Source organism: Cuculus canorus, chromosome 5, assembly GCF_017976375.1.
Source record: "Cuculus canorus isolate bCucCan1 chromosome 5, bCucCan1.pri, whole genome shotgun sequence".
NCBI classification, from domain to species: Eukaryota; Metazoa; Chordata; class Aves; order Cuculiformes; family Cuculidae; genus Cuculus; species Cuculus canorus.
Window position 1 is genome coordinate 45,919,015 of NC_071405.1, and position 14,101 is coordinate 45,933,115.

General features: G+C 43.7%; 1 protein-coding gene across 4 annotated transcripts in view; it reads right to left on the reverse strand.

The window, feature by feature from the left end:
* Positions 1 to 13,219, reverse strand: part of PAMR1 (peptidase domain containing associated with muscle regeneration 1) — a 53,864-nt gene extending 40,645 nt beyond the window's left edge. For 3 of the 4 annotated variants that reach the window (XM_054068298.1, XM_054068299.1, XM_009571890.2), the window contains exons 1-3: positions 12,857 to 12,956; positions 1,926 to 2,102; positions 1,083 to 1,211 (exon numbers count right to left, since the gene is read on the reverse strand). In XM_054068298.1, the coding sequence (XP_053924273.1) occupies positions 1,083 to 1,211; positions 1,926 to 2,102; positions 12,857 to 12,929 (379 nt within the window). In that variant the 5' untranslated portion in view covers positions 12,930 to 12,956. Of the gene's footprint in view, positions 1 to 1,082; positions 1,212 to 1,925; positions 2,103 to 12,856; positions 12,957 to 13,074 lie in introns of those variants that run through there. The other variant, XM_054068300.1, reaches the window with a different exon arrangement.
* Between the last annotated feature and the right edge of the window lie 882 nt (positions 13,220 to 14,101).

Genomic DNA, 14,101 nt, shown 5'->3' on the forward strand with positions numbered 1-14,101 from the left:
AGTGCTATCAGAAATCACACGGTAAACTGCATGTGGCTCAGTTTATCAGCTTTCGAAGAACCAAGGTTGAGTTAGCCTTGGTCTGAAACATGTTGATTCCCCATATTTTGGTGTTTGATGCAATGATTTTATTTTGTTTCATATCCTGAATGGTCATGGCCTGTGTTAAGAAAGCAGGTTCAATTGTTGCTTTAAAATAAATGATTAAGAGGAGACAAGAGTAAAGGTTGTAGAATAATGGACAGAAAAGAGTAGGAAAAGCAGATTCTGCTTTTGTCCCTTTCAGTGAAATGTGAACAAAAAGTCAATAAAAATTGAAAGACTGATGAAAGGCTATACATTAACTGGTAGGAAATTGGTAAAGGAAATATTATTCTTAAACAGTATCCAATTAGCTTATGGAATTCATTATTGAAAAATAGCATTGGGACGAACAGCTCAGCAAATTACAAAAAGCAGGAGCTTTTGTACACTGTTGGGAACAAAACCTTCGGATATCTCTGCCAGAGCCTGGAACACTCTTGATCCATCACAGTGCTGTTTGCAGGTACAAGATACTGTTTTCCAGACTTGCCTTGGAGTGCGTTGGAACTGTGCGAAGGAGGGAGGTAGCACTCGGACTTCCTCAGGGCTGGTTCTGCAGCCAAGGGTTTGAAGGACAGAGGAGGATCTCTTTGATATAGCTGTTACCCTTGTAAATGTTTATGCTTTGCTGAAAGCCTCTGGGGAATCAGTTATGCTGAAGTATGTCCGAGAAATGCAGAGAACAAAAGATCACCAGGGTCACTAGTTTTAAAACAATCAAAAATGAACCAGAAATTTAGTAGGGTTGTAACCTCCCCTGACCTGAGGCCTGGGCCAATCCTAGCAGATGAGCACTGGAAGAGAAGTTTTCCCCACTGTAGCTCTGCTTACTGCCTGTTTGTGTTTGCCCTCTCCTGCCTGTGCCCTTTGCAAAAGTTGCAGTACATGACTAACTGGAAAGGCATATCATGGCTCTCGCTTTGTGGCTCATTCTCACAGCAGTGGCTCCCACCACTCCATGTGCACAACATGCCTCACTGCTTGTGTAGGACACTTACTCATGCAGTCCCCTCCGTACCAGCCAGCTCTGCACTCTGCACAGTAGGTCCCCTTGATGTAAAAGTCGTCTAGTGTGCCTCCCCAGGAGCCATTGTGGCAGGACTTGCAGTTTTCAAAAATGGAGCAGCCTGAAAGGAGAGCCTGTGTTAGAGGAAAGCCAAGCTGGATTGTCCTGCTGGGGGAGGAGAAACCTCTCAAAAAATATCAATGGCATTAGTGACTGCTGTGGTGCTGACAGCTTTCCCACTGTAAACCATGCCCAGTTTCCACCCCCAACCCCTAAGTATCTCAGACTCTGAGATTTGGAACTGAAGTCCTATTCTGACTTGTCCAGACCTCTAAATCTCATTTCTCTGACTGTAAATGACTCTCTCGGGAGTCTGAATGTGGATGCTGGTGCTGCTTGGGCCCAACCCTTCTAACTTGGTCCTGTTTCCTCCTGCCCTTTCCTCCTTGCTAGCCAGACTTCCAAGTCTTCTCTCCCTTCTTCACTTGGGGATGCAAATCACCCCAGAGCACCTAAAAAAACACTCCTGGTGTGAAGCCCACTGCAGCGTCACTCTTTGGCAGCTCCCAAGCCTAGCCAAGATGCCCCAAGGACACCACTGTTGATAGTAAGTGGGTTTTTTTCTAGCAGTGATGCTGCCCACTGTGGGGGCACCTTGCCAGGTGTCTTGCTGCTGTCAGCAGAGGGGCAAAGCAAGTTCCTAAGGAGATGCAGGGCAATCCCATACCCCAGTGAGATGTACCTGCCCTTGCTGTGCCCCTGCCCAGCAGCTATCATGACATTCTGATGCCTTGGCCAAAGATGTGATGTGAATGTAGTGTGGTCCTAAACATACCTGGGTGGATTAAGCAAGAGTCACATTCATTCTCCTCGTTCCTGCAGCAGGGAATGGTGTAGCCCACTCTTTCTTTCTGTCCTGGGCAGATGCACTCAATTTGGTCATATTCGCAGCACTCTCGACACATGATATTCCACTCAGCACCTGGGCAGTTTTCATTGATCACTGTGTACTCTGCAAGTGGAGAACAGAGAGGGGGGCACACACAGATAATCCATCATGTGCTGATGATTGTCAGAATCTATTCAGTGATTTGTCAGATCATGTATGGCATGAGGCTGGACGAGGTTTTCGGCCCAGGAAATCCCAAATTACGTGGTAACATGCAGCAGAAACATCAGCTCGGTTTGGGTGTCTAAAGAACACACAGGCAGTTTTGCAGCACCAGTCAGAGGTGGCAAACAGAAAGGAATATGTTCACTTCAGCCTTTTCTCTGCAAGGCCTTCCCAATTCTGTGGTAAGAAAAACAGTTTAAACAAACCACTGAGGATGACATCACATGAGAAAGTCTTCTTTAGATCACAAGACTGATTATGGCCTCATATATAGTATGTAGTATATATATATATATATATAGTAGTATATAGTATTGAAACTATAATAGCATATTTTGGTCGTATTTCTGTTTGTGAATTTGCTACTCCTAAAGACTAGGGTGTCCATCAGAAGTGGAGGTTTGCTACTCCTAAAGACTAGGGTGTCCACCCTAGTTTTAGTCCACCCTAGGTTTTAGCTGGTTTCACTCCCTATTTTCACTCAGAAGCACATGGTATTACACTCAACTTCACTGCCAAAGGAAAGATTTTTCATTATTTTTAAAGGTTCATTTAGTCTGGCATTTCTAATATGGCAACATTATTAATATATTTTTATTATTTAGCATAACCTCAAATGCCTCATATGATAATATTGAAGCTTTTCTTCCCTTTTAGGAAATTACATTAGACTGTGACCCCAAACGGCCACAGTAAGTGCAGATCCTAACTTTCTCCACCAGCATGCAGTCTAAATTCTGCAGACTGAAATCTAAGGAGTGCACAGTGCTGTCAGCACATCTCTTAACCAGCTAACACACCTGATGTGCTTTCATGGACTTTGATGGCAAAAAGAGAGACAGCAGACAAGAAAGATGAGAGGGAAGAAAACATAATGAGACTATCTCCTTTTTCTTCCCTCTCTCCTCCTCCCCACATTTTTTTTGTTGTTGTTTGTTTTGTTTTGTTTTGTTTTGTTTCAGTTAGGTAACATCCTTTTTCTTTTCATTTTAAACTCTGAGTAACAGGGTTGCCTTGTCACTGTGACAAGCCATACATCTCTAAGGCGTAAGACTCGTGCCCATGAAGCCTGGTTCTTGGAAGCTTATATTTTCCCCAATGATGTTTACTGGGTCCCTAAAAAAGGGAGTGCCAAACTGTTTCTTCATTTTTCCCCCTTTGGCTGGGAAATAAAATTCAGCGCTTTGCACTCCTCAGAACTGAGCCTTTCCCTTGTGCCCAGTGTACTGACTGGGGAGAGTCCACTGCTACTCTGAGTTTGGAAAACCAGGCCCCTTTCACGCCACCATAATCATTCAAAAAATAAAAAGAAAGCTGCATCTGTCATTCAATAATGAATGACATGAAGTTTTTGATTCCAATTATAAATTCTTCCATCAAAGTAATCTTAGTGTTTAGCAATTATATTGCCTTTTGCCTGTAAATCTCTACATGCTTTACAAAGTCCTTTTTCCAGACGGGAGACTGATGCACAAGGGAGATGACTGCTCAAGGTACCAAAGAAAAAAGCAATAGCAGAGCCAGGAATTAAACTCATACCTTCTTATTCCCCGCACAGCAGTCACTCAACTTGGCCAAGTTGGTACTACTTAACATATGGCTATTATTCTCTTCTAAGTAAGCCATTTATCTATGAACTGTATCTGATTCAGATTCCAGAGCAAATTGATTACACGTGTCTAATTGTCTTGTTAGAACTGATACTCAATTAGACATATCTCACCATACATGACTGAAAATAGCTGTTTCTGTGGTGTATGGGAATGGGGGTCTCATTGTTGAAGGAGAGCTCACCAAAGTCTGAGTAATAAATAACTATTTAACACTTGGGAGCTTTTCAAAGCTTCCTTCAAATTCTTGTGTTTCCCATCTCAAGCTAGAAATCTAATTTTTCTCAAGATTGCTAAAGCTTATTAATATCTATACCAGTTTGGTCTGTAGCTATAAAATGGCCAAGAGAAATTGCTGTCTGTAAAAAGATCTAAATGCTCACAGGCAAAGTTGCACTGGGGTGACTAAGGGATGTCTCTATCCTTGCAGGAATCCAAAACCTGGTGAGATAAAGCTTATGAGCAACACAATGTAACTTCCAAGTTAGCACTTCTCTGAGAGAGGAGCTGAACCAGATGACCTCCAGAGGTCCCATTCAAACTAAATTACTCTATTTTTCCATAAAATATCGTATAATGTATTCGTATGTGTGTAGAGAGAGTGTGTGTGCATATGCATTTTTATATGTAGAGCTTGTGCATACAACAGGGCCAAAAAGCAGATGCCACACTTATTCTTGGTGAATCAAATGGGTGTATTTGTAGTGCGAGTTGAGTTTAAGGTAATATTTAGTGTTAAGATAGGAGCAGCAGGTCTTCACCCTTAAAGAATTGTAGAAATAAATTTGCTGCCACCTAGAAATGCTGTTTGCTCACTTCTTGCCCTTGTCGCAATTGAGACAATGAAAATAGACTGTCTTTTGATGTACTGACAATTTAATTCCCTTTCACGTTCTCAGGTACTTCAGTTACAGCAACATATATAGCTTCAACAAGGAAATTTGTGGATTTGAGATTTTTTTCAGTTGATCCTCTCTAGGATTTTCCTAATAGAAATAATGTAATATATTATTCTGAATTTTTGTAGAAGCTATTCTTTAAAGAAATTCGTGTGAATAATTTATGTGCCTCTTTGATAATGGTAGGAACCCTTTTGTTTTGTGTATCTCCAGGCTACTGAACAAAAGGCAAAGGAAAAATTTCCCTCAGAAACTTAAGAGAAAGATGCACAGAGATGCTAGTGTGTGTAATAAACCTTTGTTTGCGTTGCTGAGCTGAGCCTGGGATCCGGGGAGGAAGAGGCATAACCCCACTCCCCTCTGTGCGTTTAGAGAATAGTAACCCTTGGTGGCTCCCGATGTTCACACTTGGACATTACTAGCCCAAAACAGAAGACGATGATGGAAAGAAGAGCTGGCGGAGGGAGGTGAGGGGTGAGAGAGATGGAAATTTACTTACAGAGTAAAATACTGGAAGCCAGGCCTCAGCCAGCTGTGGCAGAGACAATTTGGGGTGTTTTGTAGGCCTAACTTTTGATAATCCTTTAAAGTAGACAGTCTGGCTTGCAAGCAGAGGCTGCATCTCCCATAGTCAAATACAGTCCAGAAAGTGGCTTGAACTGATTTCAGGCGGAAGAAGCTGCTTGACAGCCCATGCAAAACATTTAGCTGAAAAGAATAAACAAGTCTCTGGACAGGCAAATAAACAGTGGATTGATTTATGGGATTTTAATGATGGAAGAAAAGCCCATTAAATGCAGGCATAAACAGCACACATGGAAGCAGCTCAAGACCATAGAAACCAAGCAGGAAATGTCTGTCTTGAGAAGGCAAGTGAACCTCCAAGGAAGGTGCCAGAGGGAAGACCTGCTTGGCTCAGGAGCTTGGCAAAGCACAACACATTTTACCCAGTGCTTTGAGTCCAGCCTGAGGGAAGATGGGCGCTGAGGCATAAGCAAGGCGGCTGGTACCTCTCACGCACTTCCAGGTTTGGATGGCAACACATTCATGCTTTTTTCGCTGACATGTGCACCTAGCAAGACCGCCTAGTCCCTATAGCATGTTTCAGATCCTAAAGGAAATTTCCTACATCTCAGGACCGAGCACTCTTGTGCTTTATGGAAAGTATCCTTAAATATTTGCCAGCTCTTTTCTGCTCCCTAGTCCCTGAGGGACCTCAACAGGCTTGAGAGGTGGGCCTACATGAACCTCATGAAGTTCAACAAGGCCAAGTGCAAGGTCGTGCACATGGGTTAGGGCAATCCCAAGCACAAATACAAGCTAGGCAGAGAATGGATTGAGAGCAGCCCGAAGGAGAAGAAATTCTTCACAATGAGGGTGGTGGGAACAGTTTGTCCAAGGATGTTGTGGATGCCCCCTCCCTGGAAGTGTTCAAGGCCTTGGTTGATGCCTTGAGCAGCCTGGTCTAGTGGGAGGTGTCCCTGCCATTGTAGGGAGGTTGGCACTGGATGATCTTTAAGGTCCGTCTCAACCCAAACTTCAGAAGGTAAGAAGACCCCATTAGCACTCTCTCTCAAGACTGGAGGTTATTTATTCCTATGCCAGTGAGTTCAAAGAGGATTCCTGAGTAATCAAAGCTGCAAGGATAAGACTATCTTAAAGCACTACTTCTATTCATTACGAGATGTGCTGGAAAGGACAGTGATGAATCCTGTGGGATATACCATGACCCCAGTCAAATCTCTCATGCAAGGGAAGACACCTATTAGGGATGGAAAAAAAAAGTCTGATAATCAAAGCTATGTCTTAGAGATCAAGGACAAATGAAGATCTGCCAAAAACTAAGCTGAATTTGACCTTACAAAGGGAATTAAAATAATATTAAAAGGTTCTTCAGCCATAGAAAGAAAAAAAAGACTTGAGGAAAGAGAAAGAGGAGTCCTGTGGGATGGTGATGCAGATGAAATATAAGACCATGGTGGAGAATATAGTGAGTTATTAGAGTTAATCTTCAGGGAGATTTTTTATGAGGAACCTGTAAACAAAGGTTTGAGGGTGTGGAAGCTTACAATGTGTGATCCATATATTATTGAGCTTATAACCAATTGCAGTTTGCACCTTGGGATATTCAAGTAAACCAACTTCAATTTTGGTTTATCTTACTAGATCAGGCTTAAAGTTTTGGTGATTCAGGTACATGTTCATAACTACATTGCTGCCTCAGGAGTGGGTCAGGCAGCTCATCATGGTAAAACTTCAGCCTCAGGACACTTGGCTTTTGCTGTGTTTGTCAATCATAGATACCTTGCTAGACAGAAAGGTGATTTCTGCTCCAGAGCTCTGAGAGCTGGGAAAATTATGTGGCTAAGAACTAAGGTGAATTGAAGCAAGCCAATTACACCAATTAACTGTTGTGTCTTCCTCTTCTTTGGAAGACAGACTTTTTTAGGCTGCATTCACTTTAGGCTGATACGAGCCCATGCTTAGATAAGACACTTTTCTTCCATCTCTTCCTGACTTCCTATTCCCACTCCCTATCTTTGTGCTGGCACTAGTTGCTATGTGGGGGGATCAGAGGACTGATCCAGCAGAAAACCAGTTTGTCATCTCTATCTGTCCTTGGGTTGGGGCAGGGAGGAAGAGAAAATTTTACAACGTAAATGTGCTCTAAAGTCTTCCAAAAGGGAGAGAGCACCTTAGGACTCTGCTGAATATATATATATCTTAAGAAGTCCTGAAAGATGGAAGAAAGAGCTTTTTAACATCCATGTCTTGGTCTGAACTGATGGAACTTCCCATTCTACAACTCCATTCTGTTATCCTGCAAAGGTGAGTTCTCCTTCCATGTCTCAATTTATCCATCAGCACATTGGTAAAATACTACTTAGGCTCAAAGAAGTATTATTTTTAATTGCTTTGAAAAGTGCCATATAAATTAACAGTGTATTGTAAATAAGAGCAGATTTGAACATATTTCAACAGATACTACTGTTTTATCCTGCTTCTCTCTTACTTCTTAGCTCTACTGTTATTGCAAGGATGTGCAAGTTGAGCCCCACCCTATATGTATCATGTGGAGGTTAGCATTAACAACATGAGGAGCACTGAGCACACAGGAGACCTAGAATTTGTCAGCTGGAAATGAGAAGCATATTGTGTGAGGCTGTGGCTCCACTGGGATGAATAGTAAAACTCTCCATTTGATTTCAGTAAGGGCAAGAGGAATAGACTTCAGAAGGGAAGAGAGATGTTCCTTTTATTAAGCATTTACTGGGGCTCTTGGAAAACAGTGTACCCCAAACCAATAATAATAAAGGAAAGTGCAGGTCTTTATTCTTAACCTCTTTCTGCCTCAGATAATCGACAGTGCAAATGTTTTCCTAATAGATGTGCTAAGGGTAAGAAAGATAACGCTATCTGTGAAAACACTTGTTTCTCTTTTGAAATTGTGTCCCTGTTACTCTTTTTAGTGGCTGGGCTAATTAAAGAGGAGCTAAAAAATATGTTCTTGTTTTAGTTTTACTCAGTATGGTTACTTTATGGTTTGTAGTCCTTTGCTAAATAATTAGACTGCTTCTACAGAGCCAGCATCCTTTCCTGGCCATTAGTGCTTGCTTTCATACAGCTGTAATGGGGTGGGGGAGGGAGAAAGGATTTATATTAAAAAAAAAATAAAATTCAAACCCAGGGGGTGAACACAGGTGAGATCTACTATGCTAAGCTGAATTTGTACAATTAAGAAATGTGCATTAACTCAAGTGTCTTTTTTAAGTCCCAAAAGCAGGATTGTGTTGAAAGTAGACTAATCTACTACAGCAAGTATATTCTGTTTTAGAAACGTATTAAAAACCTATTTATTCTAAGTATAACTGTATTCTGCTGGATGAGACCACCATTGTCTTAAGCTATACCTTTTTAACAGTGCAGATCAGGTTTCACATAAAAAACCTCCTTTGATTCAGGAATATGGAGTCTGCCTAATGTTTTCAAATAGGAGGGTCACTATTCCAGCTTTCATGTTGTCGTATAGTGTTTAGTGGCTATAAATTCAGAAATAAATTGTTCTGATGTTGTTTCTGATAGAATAACCTACAATATTTATAATTATATTTGTAAGATTCTACTTTTAACTATGCTTTGACAAACAAATAATGAATTCCCAAAACTTCTGCTCCAAGTAGAGAGTAGCTGTTAGTTCAATAAAAAAAATTATTTTTGTGGTCTCCATGAGGTCCTTAACAGGATTTCCAATGTGACTTCCAAAGCTTGTTTCTCACTCTGTACTGTTTTGTTTTACTTTGTCTGTGATAAAAATCAAGTATTTCAGTGTAAATAAAAGGAATGTCAAATAAAAATTGTGCTTTGTATTTCTGAGGTGTAGACTTTGCCTATCTACGCACTATAACACTGGGTTAATGCAATACCAGCATCGACAAAAATAGCTCTAGGGCTTTCTGTTTCCAGCTTTAACTGAAAACAGAACTGTCAATTCAGTCTTTCTGCAAGTTATAGCCTCAGTATTCCCACTGCCCCTCAGGCTCCAGCTGTGATGCCCAACCATTTTCATCTTTCAGAAAACCTGCATACCCTGCAGCCCCTCCTCTTGCATGTTTTACCCACTGCAGTGGAGAGGACTGACAGGTAGGGCAGGATGCTTGTTCTTATTGGAAACTTCCTATTCCTCTACATTTCAACAGCCCTTGTTACGTAGTGGACTATACGTAGCTATAACATGCAAAATAGAGCCATACTCCACACCTCCTGAGTGCAAAGTCTGCTCCTTTCTCCATTTTGTTGTACCAAACCCTTATATCCCCTTCTTTCTCTTTAGGGACAAGTTGATTGGTCCACAGGCCAAGAGCTGCATCCAGTGTTCATGCCTCCACCACATTTCAGATCCAGTTCCAGTTCTTGTTTTCTTCTGCCTGCATTTTCCCCTTGCCCTCAAAACACCATACAGCCTCCTTTTAATCTCTCTTTTTGTCATAGTTGGATTTAAATTACAGGCCATCTAGGCCACTAGCCAGGGTATTTTTAGAATCTAAAGCAACCTGAAGAATTCTGCCCTAAACCCCCCTCTCCTTCAGTTTCTTCTCTATAGTTATGAGCTGGCATTTGTGATCTTATTGGCACTGTGGCCTTGTGCCTTCATCCAAGAAGGACTGTGACAGGGTAAAGTAGCCGGAGTAAAGCTAAAACTTAGAGATTGCCACATTACCCTTGAGGCCTTGATTTCTCTCTGGGATAGAGGAGCTTTTTCTGGCCAGAAAAAAAAAAAGCTATTTTGTTTTCTCTGTGCTGCAAGACAAGGAACAGCTAATGAATGTAGCACTTCCGATCAAGTTAGAGACAGCATCAGTGAGGTCAGAGAGCCTAGCCTTTGCTTCTGGGGCCTGGGGGCAAAGATGGACTTCTGCAACAGGGGAGAGTATTTGGGAATCTGTAGAGAAGAAGCAGCTGCAGTATTGAAATTCATGACCACATAACATTAGAATGTGCTTGTGTTATAAACATGTAGGAGTGGTGCTGGACCTGTCTGGAGCATTTGCTTGTTGTAACGGTGTGAGACCTGGAACACATTGACTGTTTGCTTGCATAAAAATAAAACAGTCCACACAGACAGCAGCAAAACCCCTGAGCCTCCATTTCAAATTTTACTCCATACAGCTCCCTGAGGTGTGTAGTCTAGCCCTAACCAAGGATTGCAGATGCCCTCAGGCTGCCAGCCCTCTGTCCTGCTAATAGCTTGTCTCCCTGCCCTAATGCCTCCCTCACCATTTACCCCTGCACAGTGTCACTGGTCTGTGGTAGGGAGAAGGGCATCAACATCCCCAAGGGAGATCATGCTGGCAGCAGCACCCTCATGGCCCTGCAGTGTTGAGGGATCCCTCTGGGCCAATGGAGAGCCGAAGCCTGGGCACCAGCAGGCTTGCAGGGACTCCAGGGAGCCTCCTGAAGTGGCCTTGGGGTGGACAGTGAGTAACCTCAGCTTTTCTCCAAATTAGAAAGCAAGTTTCCTTCCCTTTGTCCATGCTAGGAACCTAAACATGTGGACTGAAGTAACCCAGTTGCTAAGATTGAGTGCATCTGGATGCATATGAGCGCATCTGGCCTCCGCTTCTCTAGACAGAGGCTTGAGGGGGAGGGGAAGAGAAGTTGGGAGGGGTTTAGATAGGCAGAAAAGCACACAAACATACATGTATTTTTAAGGAAATATGAGTCACTTGCACTTCAAGTTTATTCCAAAAATCATTTCCCAGACCTCCCTGACTCCAGCCCCCGGATCCTGAGGCAGACCCTGTGCAACTGGGTGTGATAAAGATGGATAAAAATTGGATACATCTGTGGGGAGGCAGCAAAATTCTATTTTCTGACCTGCTCTGACAAGCTAAGGCCAGGGCACTTTTGAATTGCTGCCCGGTCGCTGAGTGCGCATCCCACTACTGTGGTGGGGGGAAGTTCCTCCTCCTCTCCTTATGCTGACAGCTGTGGGCTGGGGAAGTGCCCATGCTAGCCACTCCCTCAGAAGCAGGACAGGGGAGGCATGGTGAGGAAGGAGGGGGGGAGTGAGATGGCTCTCCATGTATTCCCCAGACTCTTCTCACACTGCTCCTGGCATTTGAGGAACTGGTGTGGTGGGACACTAGAATCCTCCCTCCCAAGCTCACAGTCCTGCAGCCCTCGTGTCCCATTGCTTGCCGTTGTCCTTCCTCCTGCCTCTCCTTTCTACTGCTGCAGAGGAGGCCCTCAGCAGCCCAGTGTCTACCCACACTGCCTGCCATGAGAGAGACATGCTGCCTCCACAGCAGGAGAAATTTGTTGCCCACCTATCTGTTTGACAGCTGCAGTCCATGCCTAGGGCTGCTCTGGCACTGGGAGGGCTATTTCTGTGCCACTGTGGAGTGTGCCACAGTCACCTCACCTGGCCAGTGTGCAAGGGACAGGCCACCGCAAGCGCAAGTTGGTACATGTGGGATGGAGGTACGGAGAAGCTCTCTGTGCTTGTGCCCCAGGGGAAACTTTGACAGGAGGTCAGTCTCCCAGGACAGCTGCAGGTGCTGGTGGCAAGCCTGGCAGGCAGAAGCTCCTCATCACCACCTGTCACCTGCAGCCTGGGCCTCAAGGGCTGGCAGGGAAGGGCACTACAGAGGCAGACCCTCTGCCATGGCTTCTGGTGTGGCAGGCTTTGAAGCGCTGTCCTTGACATTGATTATTTACAGCCATCACAACTGGAGTGCCTGCATACCTGACGGCTCCCCCAGTAAAAGGCACTTACCTTGCCAGCAGTGCCACAATCTGCAGCAGCTTGAAGGTGATTTCAGGGCATGTCACCTCCCAGTCCTTAGGGCTGCAACTCCCTAGATAGCAGTCTGCGATGCTGACAGCTAGCTGCTGCAAGCAGCTCCAGCCACCTCCAGGTGTAAACAGCCCATGTTTAAGGCATAACAACAGCAAATTTGCACTCAACAGTAAATGCTTTTTGCTTAATCTTATCAAGAAGAAACCATACATGCTGGTTCAGCAGAAACTGGAGCAAGGCTTGAGCATAAAAAGATCATTCTGCTTTAAGGAGGCTTCCCCTTCAAAAGAATGATGTTGGCAGAACTAAAGTCCAGATTGGAAACAATGTGTGGCTTTTGTTTTCTTTTTTTTTCCTCCACTTTTTTCCTCCCTTGCCTTCATTCTTGGTGTTGGGGCTGGAGAGGAAATTCTCTGTCTTGCCAACCTAAACAACTTACACTGTACAATTCAGAGACTTTTAATCATAATTTCCTTAGCACTGAGTGCTGGGAAAATAAAGCAGTAGTAAGTAAAGTGATTGCATACCCTTTTCTTGATGGCCAGTGGCAAACATATCCAGCGAGTTACTCTTTAAGGATATTAAGTTTGCCTGGAAATCACCTCTGGCCAAAGCTACACACACAGACACAGGAACAGATACAGGCACAGACACACACACACACACATGCAGTCTATGCTGGCAAGAAAAAAAAATAAAGCAGAGTCCCTTCTTTCTATCATTACCATCCCTACAGATCTCTCTGCTTCCCATGACAGTGCATGAGATCAAACCTCTCTGACCACACTGAAGCGAAGGGACACATTCAGCCATGGCAGGAACGCACACGCTCGCTTATAGTACCTCTTGGCAAGCACGAGATGAGCAGGAGCTGGAGGAGAGTGAGTCCTACATGTGTCCAGGGCGCTCGCTCCATACTTCCCAGGCCAGTGCAGCAGTGTGACTGCTCAGGAAGAGAAAGCAGACAAACAGCTTTTACTGGGACCTCACCAGCTCCAGGCTGCGAAGGATCTCGGATTTCAGACCTCAGCTCACTCCCATCCTCACCAGAGGGGAACTACCTTCAAGAGACTTCTCAGGCATCCAAAAGCAAGACGTCAGCCCAAACCTCTCCAACTGCTGCCTTAACCCTTTCTGGACTCTGGCAGTCGATCCTTTTTGTGATGGAGTTATTGGCTCAGTGCTCAGCTCAGAGATATCAATTTTCATCTTGCAAAGAAAGATATGGTAGACAAAGAAGAAACAGAAATGTGAATATCTCTTTATATGAGTCATCCTAGTTGCCGTGGGTGAGCTACAGCTGTAGCTGTGAGTTACAGGCATCTCCAGAAGGAGGAACTTCATACATGCTCCTTTTGGGATTGCAGGGGTTGGTGGATCCCTGGGTGCTTCCCCTAATGGCAGGGCTGGCATGGGCTGGGTCCATAGAGGGACTCTTAGCCCATACTCCCATGACCATTCCCGTGACTGGGCAGCCTGACAAAGTGACATGTTCCACTTTACGAAGTGCTTAAAATAGCTGTGCATTGTTATGATGGTGCAGATGAATGAATGAAGCTTACTAAAAGTTTGCACCAAAGTGGATGAAAACCACAAAATACGAAAGTAATCATTTCGCATACAAGTACTTGAGCCAGTCAAAACGTTTTTATGGAATCAATTTCTTCCAGGAAATGCAATTTTGGCAAAATTGAAATATTTTGTCAGAACATATTGATATTGTTCAATCCAAACAAAGGAGACCATTTAATTTGGAACCAATGCTAACTGCCAATACAGTAATGATCAGCCAATAAACATATAGTTTCCACTTCTCAAATACCATCTTTTTAACTATTTCAATATGACTGATACATACTAAGCAGCTGCTGGCAGCAGTCCCTGCTGCCAGCACCTTGCCAGGGATACCCATACAGTAATTTAGTTTCCACACACCCCTATTATTTCGTAGTAGCTCCTGTTTTCCATCTCTAAGATCACAAGCAAAATGTAAAGGTGAATAAACCAAGGCTGTCGAGTGGAAATATGTCTCTGGGCTCAGAAATCATTGCAACAATGGCCCATAACAATCTGAAACAAGAAGTCCTA